The sequence below is a fragment of the Lampetra planeri genome, chromosome 51 (assembly GCF_965212315.1).
Source record: "Lampetra planeri chromosome 51, kcLamPlan1.2.h2, whole genome shotgun sequence".
In the NCBI taxonomy this organism is placed as follows: domain Eukaryota; kingdom Metazoa; phylum Chordata; class Hyperoartia; order Petromyzontiformes; family Petromyzontidae; genus Lampetra; species Lampetra planeri.
In genome coordinates this window covers 3216745-3243937 of record NC_136157.1, presented here as the reverse complement: position 1 = coordinate 3243937, position 27193 = coordinate 3216745, and the positions used below count along the sequence as shown (strand labels likewise).

At 52.7% G+C, this 27193-nt stretch overlaps 1 protein-coding gene across 1 annotated transcript in view; it reads left to right on the top strand.

Annotated features, from left to right (window-relative positions):
* LOC144734556 (uncharacterized) overlaps positions 1-27193 on the top strand; it is a 132950-nt gene that overhangs the window by 85673 nt on the left and 20084 nt on the right. The window contains exon 2 of the mRNA XM_078616803.1: positions 17761-17825. Within this exon, the coding sequence (XP_078472929.1) occupies positions 17761-17825 (65 nt within the window). The remainder of the gene's footprint in view (positions 1-17760; positions 17826-27193) is intronic.

The following is a 27193-nucleotide window of genomic DNA, read 5'->3' as shown; positions in this document are numbered from 1 at the left end:
GCAGCAGCAGCAGCCACTCGAGGACGCGCGGAAGAGTCACAGACGTCGGATGTCCGAGCGTAACGCAAGCCCCGATCCTCCCTCATCCACCCTCCCCCATCCATCCACCCACCCACATCCACCCTTCCCCCATCTACCCTCCCCCATTCACCCTCCCCCCACCCACCCTCCCCTCCATCCACCCTCCCCCCATCCACCCTCCCCCCCATCCACCCTCCCCCCCATCCATCTTCCCCCCATCCACCCTTCCCCCATCCACTCTTCCCCCATCCTCCCCCCATCCTCCCTCCCACCATTACACCCACCCACCCCCATCCACCCACTCCCCCTCACCATCCCTTCCACCCACTACCCCATCCACCCTCCTCCACCTCCTCCTATTCACCCTCCCCCCACCATCTCCCCCCCCATCCACCCTCGACTCCCCCCGCCCCTCCCCCACGCGAGCCCTGCTCGAGGCGTGACTAATGAAGCCAATTACTCGTGCGACAAAACAGACGCAATCAATTCGGGCGCTCGCGCGGCCCACACTTGGCGATATGCGACAGATCGCCGACCGCGGCTGCCACGGGGGAAGCGTCTCCCGGTGACACCGCTTGCAATTCCGCGGTCACGGCTGCTTGCGGGAATGTTTTGCGCTGTTCACAATGGAACACTGACAGACAAACAAACAAAATCAGCCACAAGTTGCACGTTGGTCACCGGCCGTGAGCGTGGAAGCGCGGTTGTGCCATCGTGTCGCTCGGGCACGACGGTCCGACGTTTCGCTCAAAGTAGCGGGACCTTCTACGGCAGGGGTAGGGAACCTTTTTCCTGCCAAGGGCCATTTGGATATTTGTAACATCATTCGTGGGCCATACAAAATTATCAACTTAAAAATTTGTCTGTAATATTTGGTCAAACATTTAATGAACTCGCCCCTAATGCGATGGCTGGAACTGCTTCTCTTTGGCGAGGCGCGTGGTGTATTGATGCGGTTGCTACTCGCAACTGCTTTTCCAGGTTTGCTCCTAGATGTATTGAATGTCGAGTCCCGCCTGCGGTTGCCTTGGCAGGGCCAGACCCAAATGATTTCGCGGGCCTCATACGGCCCGCGGGCCGGACGTTCCCCACCCCTGTTCTACGGCAATCAATTCAGACAACTCGTACAGAGAGAGCTTCACCCAAACACATCTCACTCACAGCCAACGTAACACTCACGCCCCACCCCCCCTCCCCCGCTTCTCCACCTTGCCTCGATCGCATTCTTTACCGAGCACCCCTCTGGTCATCAGTTCTAGAACTGGTAAAGTAAACTCTAATTAGCCTGGAACCAGAGCAATTGCTAATAAACTCAACTTTCTGTTTGTATTTTACCAGGTCAGGCCCACTGAGCGATATAGCTCGTTTTGCTAAGAAGCGACCTGTCCACATCTGATAGCCCAACGAAGTGGCTTACCACGTGGACGTTTATCTCAGCCGAAATGCTCAACTGATACTGCCTTGGCATTTACACCGCGCTAGATGCATCTCGTTGTGCGTGTGGGGGGGGGGGGGGTTACACTTTACGCGCCAGCTGCCAAAAAAACCCCTTCCGGCCTTTGCACGCAGGCCAAATGCATGATCTTGAAATGTCTGTAACGTTCTACATGTGTTTAAAGGGATTCTTCTCAAGCATTTCCAATTAGGTTAAAAAAGAAAACAAATAAATAAAATCACGACGTTTCGGAGGCAACACAAGCCTCCGTCTTCAGGTGGAAACGTCACAGCAAAATTACTGTATCAAGTGATACAGTAATTTTGCTGTTTTCTTTTTTAACCTACGTGACTTTTCCGAAAAAAACAGTCACGAAAGCTTCAAATCTAGAATCATTTCCCATTACTTAAAATGTATGAATGGTCTTTTGTCTGAGCGGATATTAAGGGGTTATCTTATTTCTTTCTCCTAGTAATATCAATTAATGATAGAGCACATTTGGTTTTCACGCCACTCGCATAGCGCAAGGCTGTCATGATGGAAGGTGCTGCGTTTGATAGACGAAGGAGCATTCTTGGCTAATGTCCGTTCCTTCTTTTCTCAGTCCGCTTGTCCTGGTGAGGGTCGTGGCGGCAGCGTGTTGGGTAGTGGCGGTCCACACCTCCCTTTCCCTGGGGAGACTTTTGCTGCGTACAATTGCAATTAAAACAAATCACTTCAGCATTTTCTTGCTGTGGTTGTTCCACCTGATGATGATTGCTTGTGTTGCGATCCAGACGTCGTGATTTTTTTATTTTATTTTATTTCTACCTACGTGACTTTACCGAAAAAACCAAAGGGTATGGATTCCTGCAGTCACGAAAGCTTCAAATCAACATTGCAATTAAGTTACTCACAATTGGAAACTGACATTATTTGGACGGGCCCGGCACATCATGGCCTTCTAATTTTCGAGTCACGTCAGGGGATCTTTAAGGTCCATTGCTTAGCTGTGTTTAACACAGCGTTCATACACCAGTGATTATTAACTTTTACTGCAGCCTTGCACCCCTTTGGTTTACAATCGTTAAAAAGTGAATGTTAGTAAATACATTTGGTTGATGAAACAAAGTAGTTGTGCCACGTATCCGTGCTTAAATTTGTCTTTCGATAATTTATCTTAAAAAAAAAACCAGCCGCGTCTCGCACCCTCCCAAAAGGTAATCACGCACCACCAGGGGGTGCGTGCACCCCAGGTAAAGAACCAGTAATTTAGCCGGTGGTAATAACCAGCGCGGCCTTCCGGATTCGAACCGGGAAATTCTCTGCAACACGCGGCGAGAGCGCTGCGCCTCACCACCACTCCCCGAGCTGACAGAGGCAAGCGGCAAAGGGAGAACAAAGGCAAAGACACAGGTGCCCCGTGTAGCCTCAACAGACTGTTGGGGCAAGCACTGTTAGCGAAAACAGGCACAGACACACACAAAGACAAAGATCCCTTGTATAGCCTGTAAAAGACTGTTGGGGCAAGTGCTGTTAGCGAGCACCTATGGAGGCCAGAATGACACACGGGGGGAGGGGGGGGATGCCCAGCACCGCGCACGGCCGCCTTTGTCTCCCCAGTGGCGATGTTTCTTACACCCCGCACCAGGTACTCATTTGAGGCTGAGTCGACCTAGGGAAGGCCCAGGACTAGCTCAGATAATCGTCACTGGTGTTGGCCGTGAGCGGGAATCGAAGTCGGGTGGCCAGCTGCGTAGCGCAGCGTAGCGCTAACCGCTGTACCACCGCTCCCCACATACGCACGTACACATACGCACGTACACATACGCACGTACACATACGCACGTACACATACGCACGTACACATACGCACGTACACATACGCACGTACAAAGAGAAAGAAACCCCCGTATCGCCTTAGTAGACTGCTGGGGCAAGTGCTGTGAGCGACACACACGCACACCCACCCGCGCCAGAGCCGTGCGTAAACGGGGGTTACAATCCGGTGCGCTCTATTTAATAATGTCTGCATTGTAATGAAGCTGTGGTTATCAGCCCGCTGTTGGCGAGTGGACTTACAAGGCCTGTTAAGCGGCGATAACAAGTTGCTGTTATTTCGCCGGCTGAAACGCGTCACGTGCGTGACATTGGCAAAAACCCTCGCCGTTAATTTGAAGTCGCTGTCTTGCCCGGGGTCAATTAATAGCTTCCCGTGGCTGATTCACCGCCCAACGTGCTAAGCCGTGTACGTCGCAAGGGGAGGAGGGGTGGTGGTGGTGGGGCCGGATTGAACCACTTAATGAATGTCAGTGTCTGTGTGTGAAGGTGGAACTTTGTGACATATTCATTCGGTTCACTACCTTGCGCGCGCGCGTGTGCAGTGTGTTTGTTGTTTAAATCGAAACTCCAATTGAGCGCATGTCTCGTCTAAAAGTACGCATTGAGTCGTGAATTACGCGAAGGAAGATAACTAAACGGGGGTGGGGGGGGGATGAATAGATGCGTGCGTAGGAAGTTGAAACAGCTCCTTCACGTGAATATGTGAGAAGTAAAAATCCCACAGCTGCAAGATTTAAATGCCACAATTTGCAAACATCTGTCAACTGCAAACGAGGAGAAACATCTTCGGCACAAGCAGCGTTTTGTCAGAATGAATGTGGTCTTTACACCTCACGATAAACACATACACACACGGGTACACAAACGAATGCATTCACGCGCGAAAGCAAACAAATGCAAAGATCCCCCGTATAGCCTTCGACACACTGTTGGGGCAAGTGCTGTTAGCAAAGCATCTTTGAAGGCCGGAACTGCACACGAGAGGGTGGGTAGCGTCAGTGTTTACACATCGCACCGGGTACTCGTTTGAGGCTGAGTCGACTTAGCGGAGGCCCAGGACCGTGTTCAGATAATCGTCACCGGTGCTGGCCGTGAGCGGGAGATCGATCTCGGCTCGCCGGGTTCGTGGCGCGGCGCGCTAACCACTGTGCCACCGCTCCCACGTGACACAAATGTGCACACAGACACACAGGTGTAGATAGGCCAAGCACAAATGCCCTGTAGCTTAGCAATAACCCTGAACTCATTAAGCTTAATATCTCTGTATTGCTTTTAAATCTGAACAAAAATATATGATAAAATGATGACAACATCACAGCTGCACATATCACGTTTATATTGGAGCTACGTGATATTAGTAGGTCCACTGCTGTATTAATGACTCCCATATTACTGTGCAGTCGTGGGGGTATTTGACCATACTTCACCACACTGATCAGTGTGGGTTCGTGAGTTGGGGGTGGGGGGGGGGGAGGCCGGGGCAGGTTTGGATATCACTCGGTTCGTAGTTAAAACTAAACTCAACTGTTTTTATTTTACCAGGTCAGGCCCACTGAGCTATGTAGCTCTTTTTCAGAAGCGACCTGGCCACAAATGACAGCTCAACGAAGTGGCTCATCACGTGGAAATGTACAGCAGGACAATTCTCTAAACGCGCGTTTCTAAATGCGGAGGGAAAACCCGGAGGGCCCGGAGAAAATTCCATACGACCACGGGGAGAGAGAGAGAGAGACACGCAAACTCGAAATATACAGCAGGCGTCAGGGGTCGGAATCGAACCCACGTGCTTCTTGCATACCAGGCGAGGGAGTAAACATTTCGCCAACGCATCGCCACCACTCCTGCCTCTAACCCGACTATCCATCTATCTTCATGAGGGTCCCAGCCTTCGTCGTCGTGTTGATGGCTACAGAGATTTACCCGGTACGCACCGGGGTGTTTATTTACATCGGCCCAAGCCCGTGAGCGTCGCTCACCGACGGAGGCTGAACTCGTTTCGAGAGATTAAAGTTGGCATATTAATGTTCGCGCTCACCGGTGTGCGCGTGCACGTGTGCGCGCGCGCGTGCGCGTGGCGCGCGCGTGAGGCATAATAAGTGGGGAGTGGTGGCGCAGAGGTTAGCGCCCCCCTCCCACCCCCCTGCGCTCACGAACCCGGCCACCCGAGTTCAATCTCCACTCACGACCAATAAGTCACAGTGGCGGCGAATATCTGAACCGGTTCATGGACATCTCCGCCCACCCCCTAGGTCGACTCAGCCTCAAACGAGTACCTGGTCCGGTGTGTAAGCATCGCCGCTCGGGAGACAAAGGCGGCCGGGCGTGGTGTTGGTCACCCCACTCCATTCGTGTGCCGTTCCTGCCTTCATAGCTGCTCACCAACAGCACTTGCCCCAACAGCCTGCTAAAGGCTACACGGAGGGTGGGGGGGGGGGAGAGAATCTTTGTCTTTGTGGCATAATAAAGCCAACGCCGTGCTCCGCGAGAGACTATAAAAAGGCCAACTGTTGGCTCATGCATTATGCATCCTTCGTCTTTCGGTAAGAACAGTCGCGGGCTGCAGAGCCAGAGCAGCGATGCGACGGGCACGACGTCGCCACCGCCGTTCCCGCGAGGGATCTGGGATGCGTCTCCCATCGCTCAAGGGCCCCCGCAATAAACTCGCGGATGCGTTAGCACGCGGGAGAATGCACGCGTTTTTTACTATTCAACGGAAAATATTTTTACATTTTTACATTTTTTAACCAGGTCAGGCCCACTGAGCTATGGCAGCGCTGTTTTTTCAGAAGCGACCTGGCTATCGTTAATTTATAGCTCAACGAAGTGATTTATAGCACGGGTAAATGTATAGCAGTCAAATGCTCTCTGAAAGCTAACGTTGATTCCAAACGTGGAGGTGGGGAAAACGGGGGGATCCGGAGAAAAATCAACGCGACCGCGTGGAGAGAGACACGCCAACTCCAAATATACAGCAGGCGTCAGGGTCCGGGATCGAACCCACGGCCGCATGTATACCAGGCGAGGTAGTCAACATCTCGCCACCGCAGCGAGATGCCCTGGGTCCTCGTCATGCTGAATCTGGCCATGTACATGGCCCAAAGACAAAGATCCCCCCTATAGCCTTTAACAAACCGTTGAGGCAAGTGCTGTTAGCGATCACCTATAAAAGCCGGCACGGCACACGAGGGGGTGGATGGCCAGCACCACGCCCGGCCGCCTTTGTCTTCAAAGTGACGATGTTTACACACCGCCGCAGGAACTCATTTGAGACCGAGTTGACCTAGGGGAGGCTCAGGACCAGCTCAGATAAACGTCACCGGTGTTGGCCGTGAGCGCGAATCGAACTCGGGTCGCCAGGTTCGTAGCGCAGAGTGCTGACCGCTGCACAACGGCTCCCACAAATGTAACAATCCACATGGCACCGGCCCACGAGCTGCTTCAATCGCTCCATCTCCCCAGTGGAGGTGCTCTGACCCATTCCACCTCTTGGCTGCCACTCGGTCGCCATGCTCGACCGTCAGCCGGGTCGTGTACCCCATACGCGTCCCTGCAAATGTGTATTTACGCAGCCCGCCGCCCGCATGTTACTCATAGGCGTCGGCAGATCGTGGCGTGATTTATCGGAGCTGTTGCAGAAGCCAATGGGCTACATAAAGTCGCCCTCTTCTTAGCATTCGAATGCATGACCGCGGCGAGGCCTAGAGACGAGGGGGCGGGCGGGGGGGGGGGGCTTTTCCTGTACGATCGCAGCATTACCCGTCGCCTTTCATTCGTGGCTTTCACGTCCGCCAGAAAGGAGCATTATTGGGATATGAAATAAAACAATTTGAGAAAAAAAATGTGAACTCGTATATCGGAGCAGCTAGGTCAGGAATGAGTCACGATGAAGCCTAGAGGGAGTGGTGGGGGGGGGGGTGGGGGGGGTGGGGGTGGGTGGGGGGGGGTTACTCCGCGGTTTCGTGCTCATGTCGAGGAGAATCCCTGCCGTGTTCCCAGGGGGAGAGGCGCTCTCGTGCTCCCTGTCCTCGTGTGAACTGTGCGTGGCGCGCGCGCGCGCGCACACACACAACGACGCAGATCCCAGCTCCTAGTATAGCCTTCGCGGACTATTGGGGCAAGTGCTGTTAGCGAGTAGCAGCACACGAGCGGGCGAGCGGGCGGACAGCAACTACGCCCGGCCGCCTTTGTCTCCATGGTGGCGATGTTTACACACACCCCCACCAGGTACTCATTTGAGGCTGAGTCGACCTAGGGGAGGCTCAGAACCAGCTGATATAATCGTCACCGGTGTTGGCCGTGAGCGGGAACCGAACTCGTAGTGCAGTGCGCTAATCGCTGCACCACCGCTCTCCATATACGCACGTACAGAGACACTGATCCCCCATATCGCCTGAATAGACTGTTGGGGCAAGTGCTGTGAACGAGCTCCTTTATACCCCACCCTGGATACCGGTGGGCGTACAGAGGCGGGGGGGGAATTTGTTTCAAACGCCAGAACAGGAGTCACACACTCACTCACTCACACACTCACTCACACACACTCACACACACTCACACACACTCACTCACATACTCACACACACACTCACTCACACACTCACTCACACATTCACTCACTTACACACTCACACTCACTCACTCACACACTCACTCACACACACACTCACACACACACACACTCACTCACAGACTCACTCACACACTCACTCACAGACTCACTCACTCACACACACACTCACTCACACACTCACTCACTCACACACACACTCACACACTCACTCACACACACACTCACACACACTCACTCACACACTCACTCACACACTCACACACTCACACACTCACTCACACACTCACTCACCCACTCACTCACTCACTCACATACTCTCTCACTCACACACTCACTTACACTCACCAACACACTCATCCACTCACACACTCACACACTCACTCACACACTCACTCACACACTCACTCACACACTCACTCACACACTCACACACTCAAGCACACACACTCACACACTCACTCACCCACTCACTCACTCACACACTCACTCACACACTCACTCACTCAAACACTCACACACCCACTCACTCACACACTCACTCACACACTTACTCACCCACACTCACTCCCACACGCACTCACTCAAACACTCACACACCCAATCACACACTCACTCACTCACACACTTACTCACCCACTCACTCACTCACATACTCACTCACACACACTCACACTCACCCACTCACACACTCACCCACTCACACACTCAAACACTCACTCACCCACTCACTCACTCAATCGCCCACTCACTCACTCACCCACTCACACACACACTCACTCACCCACTCACTCACTCACACACTCACTCACACACTCACACACTCACTCTCACACACTCACTCAAACACTCACTCACTCACCCACTCACTCACTCACCCACTCACACACTCACTCACCCACTCACTCACATACTCACTCACTCACCCACTCACACACTCACTCACCCACTCACTCACATACTCACACACACTCACACACACACTCACTCACACACTCACTCACACACTTACTCACCCACACTCACTCCCACACTCACTCACTCAAACACTCACACACCCAATCACACACTCACTCACTCACACACTCACTCACACACTTACTCACCCACTCACTCACTCACATACTCACTCACACACACTCACACTCACCCACTCACACACTCACCCACTCACCCACTCACACACTCAAACACTCACTCACCCACTCACTCACTCAATCGCCCACTCACTCACTCACTCACCCACTCACACACACACTCACTCACCCACTCACTCACTCACTCACATGCTCACTCACACACTCACACACTCACTCTCACACACTCACTCAAACACTCACTCACTCACCCACTCACTCACTCACTCACTCACTCACCCACTCACACACTCACTCACCCACTCACTCACATACTCACTCACTCACCCACTCACACACTCACTCACCCACTCACTCACTCACATACTCACACACACACTCACACACACACTCACTCACACACTCACTCACACACTTACTCACCCACACTCACTCCCACACTCACTCACTCAAACACTCACACACCCAATCACACACTCACTCACTCACACACTCACTCACACACTTACTCACCCACTCACTCACTCACATACTCACTCACACACACTCACACTCACCCACTCACCCACTCACACACTCAAACACTCACTCACCCACTCACTCACTCAATCGCCCACTCACTCACTCACTCACACACACACTCACTCACCCACTCACTCACTCACATACTCACTCACACACTCACTCTCACACACTCACTCAAACACTCATTCACTCACCCACTCACTCACTCACCCACTCACACACTCACTCACCCAGTCACTCACATACTCACTCACTCACCCACTCACACACTCACTCACCCACTCACTCACTCACATACTCACACACACACTCACACACACACTCACTCACACACTCACTCGCACACACACTCACACACTCACACACTCACCCACACACACACTCACTCACCCACTCACTCACTCACATACTCACACATACACTCACACACACACTCACTCACACACTCACTCGCACACACACTCACACACTCACACACTCACCCACACACACACTCACACACTCACTCACCCACTCACTCACTCACATACTCACACACACACTCACACACACACTCACACACTCACTCACCCACTCACTCACTCACATACTCACACACACACTCACACACTCACCCACACACACACTCACACACTCACTCACCCACTCACTCACTCACATACACACACACTCACACACTCACCCACACACACACTCACACACTCACTCACCCACTCACTCACTCACATACTCACACACACACTCACACACACACTCACACACACACTCACACACACACTCACTCACACACTCACACACACACACACTCGCACACTCACTCGCACACTCACACATTCACCCACTCACTCACTCACATACTCACACACACACTCACTCACCCACTCACTCACTCACATACTCACACACTCACACACACACTCACACACTCACTCACTCACACACTCACTCGCACAGTGCCCTGAGTGGCAGGATGCTCCCGGACGGCGTGGACACTCTCGCTCTTCGCGACATTCTAATCGGGCGAATCGACGCCGCTCGTCGTGCCGCAGGAGAATGGAGCGCTGGCAAGGTGCGCATGCGGGTCACATCGCATTGACGCCAGCGACCGTGCCAGCCTCTATTAAATCATCATCATCATCGTCGTCGTTCCCAAGCCTCGGGCCACGTGAGGAGGAAGACACTTTCCTCCAGTGGCTTGCGAGAGAGAGAGAGAGCGAGAGAGGTTTTTCGAGGGCAGATCACTTTTTTTGAGGCACCGCGCAGACGGTGATCAATGCATGCTGCTGCTGTTGATGCTGCTGCTGCTGATGATGATAAAACAATAATACAACAATGATGACACACCGCGCAGTTATCTCGTCTAGAGCCTGATAATGACGGGCGACAGGCCAGAGCCGTCGCCGACGTCCGAAGCAGTCGCCCTCCGTGCGGGTTCGTCACGCACGGGACCCCCTTCGGCGCTCACAGACCCCCCCCCCCCCCCGAAGCTACGTTCAGTGCGCGCGTGCCCATCGATGTCGGCGGAGTTTATTGTTGTCGTGGGGGGGGGGGGGGGTCCGGTTGGTTGGGGCGTGGGGGTTGGGGGAGGTTTATTTATGGGCGGATAGCGGAAAGGATTTTAATTTTTAAACACACGCGGACACCACGGCGGGGAGAGGATGCCGTAAATTAAATCGACGTTTGGGCCGGGAAGGAGGGAGGGATGTGTGGAGTAGCGGGTGGTGGTGGTGGGGGGGGGTGGGAAATCGCTTCGGACTTTATCGGATCACTCAAGCACGGTGTAAATCTGTCCAGCTGCTCCTGGAAATGGAGTGACCTTTTAGCCGCTGTTCTCTGTCAAGTGTAGGGGGGCGTAAGTCAGGGGCTAAACCCTCCACGGCTGTCACTTCACTCGCTGCGGTGGGGGCGGTGGGGGGGGCGGTGGGGGGGGGGAAGGTGGGGGGGGAGGTTGGGGGGGGGGGTCTTGCCAGGGGGTTAGAAGACAGAGAGGTGAGATGTGCGTGTGAGAGAGAACGGGGGGGGGGGGGGGGAGAGCGGTGAGCGCTGCGCTACGAACCCGGCGACCCGAGTTCGATTCCCGCTCACCGCCACTAACACCAGTGGCGATTGTCTGAACCGGTCCTGGTGTAGCGGTGTGTAAACATCGCCACTGGGGAGACAAAGGCGGCCGGGCGTGATGCTGGCCACCCACTCCCTCGTGTACCGTGCCGGCCTTCATAGGGACTCGCTAACAGCGCTTGCCCCTACAGCCTGTTAATGTCTGCACGGAGGATCTTTGTCTTTGAGAGAGAGAAGAAATATTCATCGCATTTCATAAGATGACCCCGAGGACATGAATCAGGGCTCTCTAAACCTTGAATGGGCGCTGTGCCCCCCCCCTCGCCGCACCCCCATGGACACGACAGTTGCTCAATCACGTGCAGGTCAAAGCGCAGCCCCTGCAGGCTGCGCTCTGAAGCCACTGCTGGTAGAAGGGTAGCCGCTAGAGGGGGCCCGGGAGAGCCCCTCTCGAGGCGCGTGCAACCCACTCTTCTCGCAAGGAGGAAAGGTGTGGAGGGGGAGAGATCCCCACACTTTACCCCACTACAAGCAAAACTGCCGATCGACTGACTGCGGATGTTGCCCGTGAATTACGGCCGAGTGAACCTAGTGGAGGTGCAGGACAAGTTCTGATACGGAACAAAAAAAGTGACTCACACTGCGCTGCTAGTAATATTGACGAGTGGCACGGCGAATTATTAATTCTGAGCACCACTTGTTACCGATGCTAACAATGACTGGGATATTGAACTCGCTCGAAGATGAGTTTTGTATCATTTGCATGTAGCCAGGCAAACTGCTGAGGCAAGGGCTGTGAGGCAGCACCTATTAAGGCCTGCATGATCATACTACAACGGCACTATTGTTACGAGTGCACTTTTGTTTCTTTACCCAGGATAGCCTTAGTGAGTCTCAAGACACTTTCAGGAGGGTCCTGCTGAGATTATGCAAGACGAGGGCGACCACTGCTGTGATTTCAAATTCTGTAATTTACTAATCATTTAAATCTTGATTTAAAGCTTTCGTGACTGCAGGGATTCACATTCTTGGTTCTTTTGGTAAAGTCACGTAGAAGGGAAATAATAAACTAATTAGAAGGGGAAATATTTATTTATTTATATTATTAGAAGGGAAATAATAAAATAATATATTTATATATTTTTTTCCCCTTCTACGTGACTTTACCGAAAGAACCAAGAATACGAATCATTTGTTCACATTTCAACCTGGACAATGGCGCTGGGTCTCCATGGCTTTGACTCGTGTTTTTTCGAATAAAGTGTCCACGGCATTTGTTTTCGTCCACCGTGAAGCAGTCGGCGTGTATTTTGATGGTGAATTACACCCGCGGTGTTCAACCAGGGCGACCCTTGCTGCCCCTGGATTCAGAGGCCACGAAACGCTCTGGCGACAAGCCGCGTGACACCGCTTTTGTCTCGCCATGTCACTGGGCCGTTCCAGGTCTCTTGTGCGGCGCGCGTCTGGTCCGACCGACCGATGCCCTTGGAGGTGGTAGCAGTGAGACGGCCGGGCCTGGGATGCGCGCCCCCTTTACGGCTAATCCCACCACCGGTCGTTACGGTGACCTCCGGACGAAAGGTCGCGGCCGCGGTAACGCGCGCTTGACACGTGACCTTCCATCACCCCACCACGTGGCCCCGATCGGTATCGGAGGAGTGCAGAGTCTCTCCCCCGCCCCCACCTCCTCCGCAAACGTTTCTGTTATTTGTTCCTGCACGTAGCCGTATATTTCTTCCGCCTGTGATCTATTTACGTTTCGTTTTTCGTCTCAAGTTGGGGAAATGCAAAGAGATCCTGACATAAATACGCTGCGGTTTCCAAAGTGCGCGTGAGAGTGAAATGAGATGCAGTGAAACTAACGTGTGGGGGAAAAAAATATGGCATGAGAATTTGGTAAATATTTGGACTGGGTGTGTTTTTAATCCAGGAATGTTATTGTTCATTTATGTATATACTGGTGGAGCGGTGGTACAATAGTTGGCGCACTGAGTTCAATTCCTGGATACTGACGATGCACGGCTACGCTCTGGTCACGGCTAACATCAGTGACATGCGATATCAGCACCGGTCCTGCGAGCTTACCTCCACCAACCAGCACTGGCCGGCGTGGTGAAGTATGGTCAAACAACGCCCCCCCCCCACCCCCCATATCCGACACGGCGTGGGGAGGCCTTCATCCAGCAGTGAATTGACAAGGGAGCTGTACATTATTAATAGGTTTAATATTGAAGAATTAACAGTGGGCACTAAACTAAGCTATTTTAGTTTAACACGTACACTTTCGTGACCAATATCATTGATAATACAGGAGTTTTTTCGGGGTTAGATCGCGTAAAAATATGAATGTGTCGTTAAACCCGCCACCACCAGACACAGCCAACTAGTAAGGGTTGGTCACGTAAACAAAACGTGCCAATTCGTCACTAGTACAGCACACCGGTGTGTTGGAGAGCCAAGCCACAACATTTACAATCTGAGTCCGACGTTTCGCCAATAAAGTCGACAAGCTTCATCAGGCGACAGCCACATCTGACAGCCAACCCTTACTAATTGGCTGTGTCGGGTGGTGGCGGGTTTAACGACACATTTATATATTCACGCGATCTGACTATTTTAATTTCACCAGGTAAGGCACGCTGAGCCACGCAGTTCTTTTTCACAAGCGAGCCTGTAACGAATGATTGCTCAACGAAGTGGCTTACCATATGGAAATGTTATAGCAGCGAAATATTCTAAACTATACCGCACTTTTTTTCGATTTAAAGCTTTCGTGACTGCAGGCATTCCTCCTCTTGGTTCTTTCGGTAAAGTCACGTAGAAGGGAAGTAATAAAATAATAAAAATAAAACATAATGAAACAATTCTCACGACGTTTCGGCCACAACGCAAGCAGCCGTCCTCAGACGCTGTCGCCTCGACAGACCTGGTTTTCACCTGAGGACGGCTGCTTGCGTTGTGGCCGAAACGTCGTGAGAATTGTTTTATTATGTTTTATTTTTATTATTGTATTACTTCCCTTCTACGTGACTTTACCGAAAGAACCAAGAAGATATACCGCACTTCCAATTAGCACGCTTGGCCACCTACTGTGCGAAAGGAATGCAACCTACGTACATACAGCGCATGCTTATACGCGTAGAGGGAACAGCCGGAGGACCCGGAGAAAAAACTCCACGCGGCCACCGTAAGAGTGACATGGAAACTCCAAATATACAGCAGGCGTCAGCGTCGCTATCGAGCCCACGTGTGTTGAACTCCTTATGCACTGTGCGTAGCCGACCGTGCTAATCGGAGGCGCGCGATGGAAGGACAACACAAGCAGCTCTAAAGAAATGAGTTTTCACTCGAGGCGATTTACAAGTGCATTGCTCCAGTGGCTTCCCAATTTAAAGGAAGGCCTGGGACAAGAAAGCGTCAAGCGAAGACCTTCACTACGCTCGATTCACCCAAACCTTTTTGAGCGTACTCCCATTTTGAATGGACAGGATGGTCCCGATGTCTTGTGGCCGACCACCATTTCATTCTCTAAAAGGTAACTTTTTTTGTAAGCAAGGTTTATTTAAAACGGAAATTAACATGCAAAGGGAAGGGGGAAAAGAAAACATGTTCGGGGTCAACTTAATCGGGGGGTCACAAGACATCTGGAGCACCCTGTACAAACCTTAAGTCGACAAATATATCTTATTGGTTCTTTTGGTAAAGTCACGTAGAATGGAAATAATATAATAATAAAAATAAAACATAATAAAATAATTCTCACGACGTTTCGGCCACAACGCAAGCAGCCGTCCTCAGGTGAAGAACAGGTCTGTCAAAAAGACAGCGTCTGAATGCTGTCTTTCTGACAGACCTGCTTGCGTTGTGGCCGAAACGTCGTGAGAATTATTTTATTATGTTTTATTTTTATTATTTTATTATTTCCATTCTACGTGACTTTACCGAAAGAACCAAGAAGATAAATCCCTGCAGTCATGAAAGCTTTAAATCGACAAATATAATTTTTTTAAATGCCATGACGCAATCATTGTGTGCACTGTCATGGCCGTAGTCGACGCGGTGCCCCGCCGCAAAAGCCATGAAACGAAACCGATCACCGTCATGCGCACCTCCGGTGAGCCCCGTTCGCGACGTACGGTGCGAGTGAAGTTCGACGCACGTGCACGCACCAACGTCGTCGTTGGGAGTCGTCGTATTGCCTCTGTGACGTCGTGCGTCACGTGACGTTGCGATGACGTAGAGAGCACGTGGCCAGGCGACCTTCCGTTGACCGAACCGCAGCCGAAATTACCGATTCAGAAATCTTCACTCGCATCTTTAAAACGCGTCCGTACTATTTGCGAGCAGGGGAAAAAAACCCACGGCGCCGATAAAATAGAAAATGCCTTGGGACGTTTAAAGCGTTAAGGGAAGCTGATATTGAGAAAGTGAAATGTTGGTATCGCATCGTTGAAGGTTATATATATATACACACAGGGCGCTTCAAAAAAGTGTCAACACTTATATGGGACTATCGTTTTGAATGGAAAAAGAACGGACAATAAGAACAATAACACTTTGACGTGATAACAAATGTAATTTTTCGATTTAAAGCTTTCGTGACTGCAGGGATTCATCTTCTTTGTTCTTTCGGTAAAGTCACGTAGAAGGGAAATAATAAAATAATAAAAATAAAACATAATATAAATAATATAATATAATAATTATCTTCCCTTCTACGTGACTTTACCGAGAAAACAAATGTAATGTTAATAGCTTCAAAAAGTCTAAAGAGTCTCCACTTATACTCTTTGTTTTTGTTCGGTCAAGTCACGTAGGTAAAACAATCAATAAAATAATAATAAATGAAAACAACTAAATTAAATCACGACGTTTCGGAGGCAACACAAGCTTCCTTCATCAGGTGTAAAAAAGGCACAGCAGAATAACGGTAGCGAGAGTTGTTTGTGATGAGACATTGTTACATAGGGTAAGAGGAGTTATTTTGCTGTGCCTTTTTTACACCTGATGAAGGAAGCTTGTGTTGCCTCCGAAACGTCGTGATTTAATTTAGTTGTTTTCATTTATTTTAAATTTCGATTTAAAGCTTTCGTGACTGCAGAGATTCATCTTCTTGGTTCTTTCGGTAAAGTCACGTAGAAGGGAAATAATAAAATAATAAAAATTAAACATAATATAATAATTCTCACGACGTTTCGGCCACAACACAAGCAGCCGTCCTCAGATGAAGAACAAGGCTGTCGGAAAGACAGCGTCCTTTGTCAAGGCGCTCTTCCCCCTCCAACCCAGCTTAAATATACGCTGCCAAGCTTGGTGGTGTTCATTTAGACGCTGTCTTTCCGACAGCCCTGTTCTTCACCTGAGGACGGCTGCTTGCGTTGTGGCCGAAACGTCGTGAGAATTATTTTATTATGTTTTATTTTTATTATTTTATTATTTCCCTTCATTTATTTTATTTTATTGATTGTTTTACCTCCGTGACTTTACCGAAAAAAAAAAGTATGAATCCTTGCAGTCAGCAAAGCTTCAAATCGAGTCTCCACTTGCTCGCCACCATTGCCAACGCGTGCCTGGAATCCTCTCTAGGTGGTCTCCAGAGGCCCCCGGAAGGCACATTGCTAGTGGTAATTGTTGCAAACTTCTCAGAAGCGTTCACATCTTTGTATTTTGAAGCACCCTGCAAGTCTTGCAGGCACGCTCAGGTATAGAGGCGTGACGCTGACGCCGTTTCACGACAAACACCCCCTGGTTTCACGAACATCTTCAGCCCCGGTGCCTCCGATGTTGGCCCTCGATGCCCTTGAGATCTGTGCTCGTTGTTGTTGTTGCGTGTTTAGTTTGTGTGTGACCTTCCCCGTCACCTGCGATTGGCGCGGTTGTCTACGTACGGCGCGAAAGAAGTTCAACCGCACGTAGGCCCGTCTCGAGAGAGAAAGAGAGCCCCACTGAGTCTCACGGGAGGGTTGTGCGCGGTTGCTTACTCGAGTTCGATTCCCGATCACGATCAATCCCAGTGGCAAATATCTGAACCGGACCCTGACCTCCCCTAGGTCGGCTCAGCCTTGGGTGAACGTCATCACTGGGGAGACAAAGGCGGCCGGGCGTGGTTCTGGCCGCACCGCCGCTTTCGTGTGCCGTGTCGGGCCTTCGTAGTTTGCTGCTCGCGAACAACACTTGCCCCAACAGTCCGCTAAAGGCTATGCGGGTGATCTTTGTCTTTGCGTGCGTGCGTGCAGGAGGAGGTGAAGCGGCTGAGACGCAGTCTGCACGTGGAGGAGAATGACAATGTCCCCACAGACAAGTGAGTGCTGCTCCACGCAGCCCTCCACCCCCACCACCCCCACCCCTCGCCCCCCCCTCGCCCCCCCTTGCCCCCCCCCCCTCGCTAAGGACGGGGATCCTGACCCAATGTGACGCCTGTGGGACACTCCACCCCTCCGCGTTTCTCGGCGCTTCACGCCGCTGAACTCAGGGCACAACAAAAAACACGGAACGGATTGGCGCAGTCTTGCTCCGGATGATCCGGGCTTGATGGGAGGGAGTGTGGGGGGTTTTGGAGCGGGGGAGGGGGGAAGGAGGGGGGTGACATGTGTCAATGAGGCTACGCGCACTTTGTTTGCTAATTAAACGTGATCGCAGCGGCCAGCTCCGATGTGTGCGAACCATTCCCAGTGCTGCCTCACCGGTGTCACTCCACGGTGGTCGAGTTCGAGCTGGCTCGATCTTCGCGGCGCAGCGAGCCAAAAGTTCACGGTGGGCCCGGGTGGGTGCGTGGGTGGGTCGGTGGGTCAGGGGTTGGTGCGTGGGTGGGTCGGTGGGTCAAGGGTTGGTGCGTGGGTGGGTCGGTGGGTCAGGGTGGGTGCGTGGGTGGGTCGGTGGGTCAGGGGTGGGTCGGTGGGTCAAGGGTGGGTGGGTCAGGGGTGGGTGCGTGGGTGGGTCGGTAGGTCCGGGTGGGTGCGTGGGTGGGTCGGTGAGTCAGGGGTGGGTGCGTGGGTGGGTCGGTGGGTCAGGGGTGGGTGCGTGGGTGGGTCGGTGGGTCAAGGGTGGGTGCGTGGGTGGGTCGGTGGGTCAAGGGTGGGTGCGTGGGTGGGTCGGTGGGTCAAGGGTGGGTGGGTCAGGGGTGAGTGCGTGGGTGGTTCGGTGGGTCAAGGGTGGGTGCGTGGGTGGGTCGGTGGGTCAAGGGTGGGTGGGTCAGGGGTGAATGCGTGGGTGGGTCGGTGGGTCCGGGTGGGTGGGTCGGTGGGTCAGGGGTGGGTCGGTGAGTCAAGGGTGGGTGGGTCAGGGGTGGGTGCGTGGGTGGGTGCGTGGGTGGGTCGGTGGGTCCGGGTGGGTGCGTGGGTGGGTCGGTGGGTCAGGGGTGGGTGCGTGGATGGGTCGGTGGGTCAGGGGTGGGTGCGTGGGTGGGTCAGGGGTGGGTGCGTGGGTGGGTCGGTGGGTCAGGGGTGGGTGCGTGGGTGGGTCGGTGGGTCAGTTATGGGTGCGTGGGTGGGTCAGGGGTGGGTGCGTGGGTGGGTCGGTGGGCCCGGGTGGGTGCGTGGGTGGGTCGGTGGGTTAGGGGTGGGTGGGTCGGTGGGTCAGGGGTGGAGGCGTGGGTGGGTCGGTGGGTCAGGGGTGGGTGCGTGGGTGGGTGTGGGTGCGTGGGTGGGTGGGTCGGTGGGTCAGGGTGGGTCCGGGTGGGTGGGTCGGTGGGCCTGGGTGCGTGGGTGGGCAGGTTGTCTGCTGCCGCACTGCACTCCCGCGACCAATGGAGAGGGGAGAGTTGGAAGGTGGCGGGATGAATCGGCCACCGAACGGCACGGAGGAGGAGCGTTCGTCTGCCATCGCTCGCGACCACTGAGATTGTTTCCTACAATTCCGAACCTGGGGCCTTGCCGCTGCACGTCAGTCGCGAAGGAGGGCATCACACCACGCGGCAGGACCCTGTAGATGTTAGATGAAGGTCATCGGTCCACACGGAAACGCAGAAAGCACAGTACACACCGTCGACGAAAATTTAACCGCACAACGTTTTCCCGAATTGTTAAAACCACGATGTTACAGTTTGCCTGCTACAAGAATCGGCATATTTATTCATGCTGGAGGAATCCGATGAGCTATAAAGTTCTCTTTTTTCACACGTGTTGGGCACTAACCCTCGACGAGCGAGGAGCTGCTAACAAACGAGTAAAAGCAACTTGATTTATTTCTTCACAAGCTTACGTCAGCAACCTGGACGACAATCAACAACATTTTATAGAGGGTCGAAATGTAGCCGCGCCTCAAGGCAGCGGCGCAGTCAGTGGTAGCTGCCATCAAAATTGGGAGTCCCGAAGCAGAAAATATTTTTGGGGTCCCTGATGCAACCAATTCTTTTGGGGTGACCACTACCCCATTACAGTGTTCAAGTTTACTCTGTTGAAGCAGGCGAGGAGTCTCGAGACCAGGATGAGTCTCATTCGCAAGAGTGACCTGGTTCAGTAAAGTGACAAAATTCAAAACCAATGAAATAAATTAACAGCAAATAATGCAAATATAAATTAGAGCAAAGGTGGCCGGGCGTGGTGTGACTCACACCACGCCTGTCATGCGCTGTGCCGGCCTTCATTAGCGCTCACGAACAGCACTTGCCCCGACCGGCTTGTCGAAGGCTACACGGGGGATCTTTGTCTTTTGTGTTCGGCGCAAACTCGCGGCGGTTTGCTTGCGGCCCTCTCCGTTGCGTTTTGTGGCGCCGCGCGCACGAAGCGCCGACATCGGAGATGCGATCGGAGGCCGATGTGCGTCAAGATGCCGCGATTGCGAGAGGCGATTCCGCGTAATAGAATTGTCAGTCAGCGCCGCGTTATCTCGAGCGACCTCGCGCTCACGCAACGGCCGCGTTTCGCTGCCGTGGTGCAGCGGGTAGCGCGCCGGGCTTGCAATCCAGAGGTCAAACCGGTTCGATTTCCCTGTGGAGCAGCAGTTGAAACAATGGGGCAGATTTCTTAAAGCCCTCCCTGTCCACCCGGCAGTATTTAATGGTTGCGTACCGCAGCGAGTCGATCGGCAGGTCGAGTGCGGTGGTGCTAAAGCGTGGGGTACTTGCACCTTTTCCAAGACGCCTAGCCGGGGTAGGAAGAGTTGGCCGAAATGACCTCTACAGAGAGCTTGAAGAGCTCCCTCTCGTGGAGAAAGTTATGCCAGCAGTGACGCGATCAAGCAATTTCAGAGCTGCGCCTTTGCATTCAAGAAACAATGCGGACACGTGACCAGGATGAGTGGTGACCGGCCGCAGGAGGACGGAAGGTGATGTGAGAAAAAGATTGAGACCAAGATCTGAACGGACGCCGGGGATGGAGGCCCTCTCGGCTGCAAGAGGCAGTGACGGACAGAGAGAGAGAGCGGACAGAGCGGGTGCAAGGGGATATCGGTGAAGGAATCGATCAGCAGACCTCACGCGGCCCATAAGGGCGAGGAGCGAAGCGGAATAAGGTCGACGATGCGATGGTGAAGCTCCCACACCCTCCGTGGCGTGAGTGCCGGCTGTCGGGGCTAGGGTGCGTGCGGAGTGATTCGAAAGCATAGAGAGGACGCGGAGAGAATATATATATATTTTCTCTCTTTTTCTCTCTCTCCGAGTGTTCCATTTTGGATGTCAGACTTCATTTAATGAGAGCCTGGGAGAGTCTGATGAATATTTGATGGGCTTGCATAATTGAATAAAAGTAAATTCCAGCAAATGCCACCCGCTACAAATCTTCCTCATTCAAGTGCAGATTCAGCCGAGGCGCTGCTAGCGGTGAATAACAGCAATTCACGTTAATTTTATTTTATTTATCACGGAAATTGGGGTTATGCCTCGCACGGGTAAGAGCGCAATTTCTAAACTAGCTGATGGAAGCGTGGTCATTTGTTTGGTGAGGTAATGAATAATTCCACGAGCGATCATTACCTCATTCTCTTTTATTACCAAACGGTAACTCAGTCGGGTCACCGCCCTCCCTCATCGCATTATCAGAGAATGTGGGCCCAGAGGCGCCATCGATTTGATGCGAGGGGGAGGGGGGTGGGAAGGAACACCGAGCCCCAATGAAAGCCCTCTCTTGGGCTACGACGACGCTTTCCAGATGATGAACGAGAGAAACTCTCCACGTCGGAGGAGGTTAAACTCTTGGCGCTGACTCAAATTTGTTTCGTGTATATATCGTGACTTTTTTTTTCTTCCTAGGTAAAGCCCTCCGACCTATATCGCTCTCGTTTTTTCCCAAGGGAAAGTGCTAATGCATTGCCTGCGTCCGACACGTCTGTGTATGTCTGTAACACGGGGTCACGATAACTATCGTCAAGATGATTCTTGTGCTACGATTAGGGACCTAACTATTATTTTATTTAACTATCAACTAATGTTTTATGTTACCAGATTTAGGCTCACTGAGCTATAAAGATATTTTTTAGAAGCGTTCTGGCCATATACGAGAGCTCAACGAAGCGGCTTATCACATGGAAATGTAGAGCGGCCAAATACTTTAAACGCGTGATGTTGATTCTAAATGTGAATGGAAAAACCGGAGAACCCGATTAGGGACCTAACCCTTGTTTTTTTTACTAAACTATTTTTTTTACCAGGTAAGGCTCACTGGCCTATCTAGCTCTTTTTCAGGAGCGACCTGGCTATCACAAATGATAGCGCAACGAAGTGGCTTATCATCACGTGGAAATTAACAGCAGCCTCACCCTCCAAACTCATGTTCCTAAATGTGGAGGGGAAAAACCGGAGGACCCGGAGAAAAATCCACACGACCACGGGGAGAGAGAGAGAGAGAGAGACACGCAAACTCCAAATATAGAGCAGGCGTCAGGGTAGGGATATCGAACGCACGACCTCCTGCATACCAGGTGAGGTAGTTAACATCTCCTAGCCACCACGGCGCCCCGACTCATCGTGCGAATCCCCCAAAAAAACCCGATGCGGCGTCCTTGCTACTCGTGTTCAAGGTTTTCTGTCGGCTCTTCGGTGTTTTTAATCTCAATGGTGCTATCGTTGTGTCACGCGTCGTGAGAACAAGAAGAAGTCGCCGCCACCGCCAACCGGGATCCACCGCAGAGAAGGGCAGTCGGCCATGGTGGACGGCGACCCTCGTCAGCGAAGGTCACAGGGAAACCTCCGATTAGCACGGTTGGCTACGTACGGTGCGAAAGAAGTTCAACATACATACTAACGTTCGCCTTCAAGTGACCTCTGACCTGCACGGTAGGGGGCAGCCCTTCCCAGCTGGCCATGATGACAGATGAATGTTTTTTCTGCTGCTCGTGGCACTCAGAAAGGGCGCCATGGTGGCGAGATGTTAACTACCTCGCCTGGTATACAGGCGGTCGTGGGTTCGATCCTGACCCCGATTCTGACCCTGACGCCTGTTGTATATTTGTAATTTGCGTGTCTCTCTCTCTCCCCGTGGTCGCGTGGATTTTTCTCCGAGTCCTCCAGTTTATCCCTCCACGTTAAGATATGAACGTGCAGTATTTGACTGCTCTAAATTTCCACGTGATAAGCCACTTCGTTGAACTATCGTTTGTGGCCAGGTCGCTTCTTAAAAAGAGCTGTATAGCGCAGTGGGCCTTACGTGGTAAAATAAAATCAAAATTTGTTTTAGTTTAGACGTTTGTGACATTTGTGGAAATTCCCATGCGATCCGTTTTAGATGACCTCTGAACTGCAGCACTTCCCCACCTGCACTGCCGCCACATGAGAGGCAAAACTATTTTTTATTTATTCTCAGAGATGCGATTTGACCAACGGAATTGTGGAACCAACTTTGGTGGTGATCTCTTCATTTCTTCTATATTCAAAAGTGACCAGGGCTGAGACCGTCGACTCAATTACCAGCGCATCCCTCTGACCTCTGAACCAGAGGTCGCAAACGGGTTTTGATTCCTTACCCGTACCCGTACCCGGCCGCACCAGGGTCGCAAACGGGTACCCGTACCCGGCCGGGTATCGGGTAGGGTACGGGTATCGGGTACCCGGTTGCGACCTCTGCTCTGAACTTTGAGCTCTACCCAGCCCCCACACCCCCCCCCCCCCCGTTATTTGTTGCGCCTCACCTTCCCAGATGTCCCTTGACCCAATCACCCGGGATTCGCCAAATTTCCTTTCATCTCCTAACCCTGGTTCGTTGGCTCTTTCGGTTAAAGCCACATAGATAGGAAAAAAATTATCGAAATAATAACATCACGACGTTTCTTTCGCAACACGAGGAATCGTCTTCAAGTGGTCCGTGCCTGGACGGGAGATGGCAGCGCGTACATCGCTGCCCTCTGCTGACAATGGCACGGAACTACACTCTCGGCAAAGGTGACCGTGCAGCATTTGTATGTACGTACGAGTATGTAGGTACGCGCGTATGTTGAAACTTCTTTCGCACCGTGCGTAGCCAACCGCGCTACTCGGAGGTGCGGGGGAAGAAGAACAGCAGCACCAACAAACTAAACACAAAACGCAGCTCTGAAGAAACGAGTTTCCAAATCTGGATTATTTGAAAGTGCACAGCTACCCCGTGGCTTCCCAGCATCGGAAGGGAAGAGCGTTCCAGACGGGCAGCAGAAGCAGCGCATCCGACAGCGCCGCGTGATTGCGGTGACCGCCGACTTTGTTCGATGGCCCAACAGCCAGAAGCCTCCTCCGCTGCTGCTGCTGCCGCTGCTGCAGCCGCTGCTGCTGCTGCCGCTGCTGCTGCAGCCGCCGCTGCTGCCGCTGCTGCTGCAGCCGCCGCTGCTGCCGCTGCCGCTGCTGCTGCTCCTGCAGCCGCTGCTGCTGCCGCTGCTGCTGCAGCCGCCGCTGCTGCTGCTCCTGCAGCCGCTGCTACTCCTGCTGCCGCCGCTGCTGCTTCTGCAGCGGCTGCCGCTGCTGCTGCTACTGCTGCTGCTGCTGCGAGGATGACGACCTGGATGGGGTTCGCGCGAGATGCGTTCGTGGCTCCGAACCGATAGCCCAATGTCGTGCTGGGGGTTGGCCAACACCCAAAGCGGACGACGAAAAATCCCTGACCCGGGCAACTCGCACAGAAGTGGCTCAACTCCTTTCAGGTCGCTGCTCCGTGTTCGCCGAATACCGAAATCGAATCGACCCAAACCGCTGCTGCCCTTGGTGGCAAGCGAAGCCAGAAAGACGTCTCCCGTTTTCTCAGTTGCCCAAAACGCGGACCAAAAATTTTAAAATCGATTGATCTCTGGATAAACCCTCCCAAAGTGGCGAGACAACGCCGCCTACAAACAGAAAGTTGCGAGGAAAAGAACAACAACCGATAGCCGGGTGGTTATGGGGCCGTCCATAAATGACGTCACGCACCTGGGGGGGGGGGGGGTCAGACATTTATGACGATGTGTGACGAGGGGGGTGGGGGTTGAGAAATGTGATTTCACATCAAAATGCGCAACTTTAAATAAATATATAATTGTTATAACAACACTAATTGTTATAACAACACTCCTACTACATCAGAGTGCAGCGCCACATTAAATACGCACTACAATGACAATAGTTTAAAGCGATTGGAAACATGTTTTATTTTTAAAATGGAAATATGGTTTTGGGGGTGGGGGGGCAGAGCTTTGTAACGTCATATTTGAGGGGGGGGGGGTCTGACTTTTTGTGACGCCGTGTGACGAGGGGAAGGGGGTCAAAAATCGTTCAGAATCGTGTGACGTCATTTATGGACGGCCCCAATGCCCAATCGACCGACCGTGTGAGTGGTCACGCCGCCGGTCGTGGTGGCGTGGTGGAGATGATTCGTCAGCGTCGCCGTCAATAGCGACGACCTCAGATCTGGCTGTTGCCGAAACGGCTGTTTTAGGGCAAATGTGGTGGTGGTGGTGTTGATGGTGGTGTTGGTGGTGGTGTTGGTGGTGGTGGTGGTGTTGGTGTTGATGGTGGTGGTGTTGGTGGGGGTGGTGGTGTTGGTGGGGGTGGTGGTGATGTTGGTGTTGGTGGTGGTGGTGTTGGTGGTGATGTTGGTGGTGGTGTTGGTGTTGGTGGTGGTGTTGGTGGTGGTGTTGGTGGTGATGTTGGTGTTGGTGGTGGTTGTGGTGGTGTTGGTGGTAGTGGTGTTGGTGGTGGTGTTGGTAGTAGTGGTGTTGGTGTTGGTGGTGATGTTGGTGGTGGTGTTGGTGTTGGTGGTGGTGTTGGTGGTGGTGGTGTTGGTGGGGGTCGTGGTGATGTTGGTGGTGTTGGTGGTGGTGGTGGTGGTGTTGGTGGCGGTGGTGTTGGTGGTGGTGGTGTTGGTGGTGGTGGTGTTGGTGGTGGTGGTGTTGGTGGGGGTGGTGGTGTTGGTGGTGGTGGTTGTGGTCTTGGTGGTAGTGGTGTTGGTAGTGATGGTGGTGGTGGTAGTGGTGGTGTTGGTGGTGGTGGTGTTGGTGGTAGTGGTGTTGGTGGTGATGTTGGTGGTGGTATTGGTGGTGTTGGTGTTGGTGGTGTTGGTGTTGGGTGAGGGGGTTACACCAGCGATGTCAGAATGACCCATGCACCGCAGCAATGGAATTAATTAACAAAAATATACAAAGATCCCCCGTATAGACTGCACAGACTGTTGGGGCAAGTTCTGTTAGCGAGGAGCACCTCCGAAGGCCGGCACGGCACACGATGGGGAGGGTGGCCAACACGACGAGGCGGCGATGTTTACACGCCGCGCCAGGTACTCATTTGAGTCTGAGTCGACCTAGGGGGGGAGAGGCCCCATGACCGGCTCAGACAATCGTCGCTGACGTTGGCTGTGAGCGGGAATCGAACTCGGCTCGGCGGGGTTCGTGGCTACACCGACCAAATCCATTACGGATCTTGTCATGAAGAATCTCCTCCACCGTATCGTGATGGGATCTTCGACGCGTACATCAAAGTCAGGGGACGCGTCGCAGAGTGAGCAATGCACAGCGGGAAGAGAGATGGAGCGTCGGAATCCGCTGGCGTGCGCATGGCCAGGCGGATTGCTGAGACATGGCAGGATCGTGAGAGATGGTGGCGACGGCTTTGGGGAGAGGATCGTCATCCAGCAGTGGGTTCTGTACTCATGGGGATGATGCATCTTTTTGTGTTTCCATCGCGTCGTGCACACGCGCGGTTACAACTGGGTGGGGGGGGGGGTGGAACTACGATGAAGTCGCAATGTGTGAAGGCTGTGATGTCGATGGTAATAATGGTGGTGACTTTGGTGTGGATGATGATGATGACTGACGAAGGCCGTGATGTGGATGATGATGATGATGAAGGCCGTGGTGTGGATGGTGATGATGATGATGAAGGCCGTGATGGGGATGGTGATGATGATGATGAAGGCCGTGATGTGGATGGTGATGATGATGATGAAGGCCGTGGTGTGGATGGTGATGATGATGATGAAGGCCGTGATGGGGATGGTGATGGTGTTGTTGTCTGACGACGGCCGTGGTGGGGATGGTGATGATGGTAACGTTGACGAAGGCCGTGGTATGGAGGGTGATGATGTTGTTAACAGGTGAAGTCCCTGGTGTAGATGGTGGTGATGATGTTGTCTAACGAAGGCCGTGATGGGGATGATGATGATGATGTTGAATGACGAAGGCCGTAATGGTGATGGTGATGATGATATATGCCAGATTAAGGCCGTGGTGTGGATGATGATGATGATGATGATGTTTACAGACGAAGGCCGTGGTGGGGATGGTGGTGGTGATGATGATGAA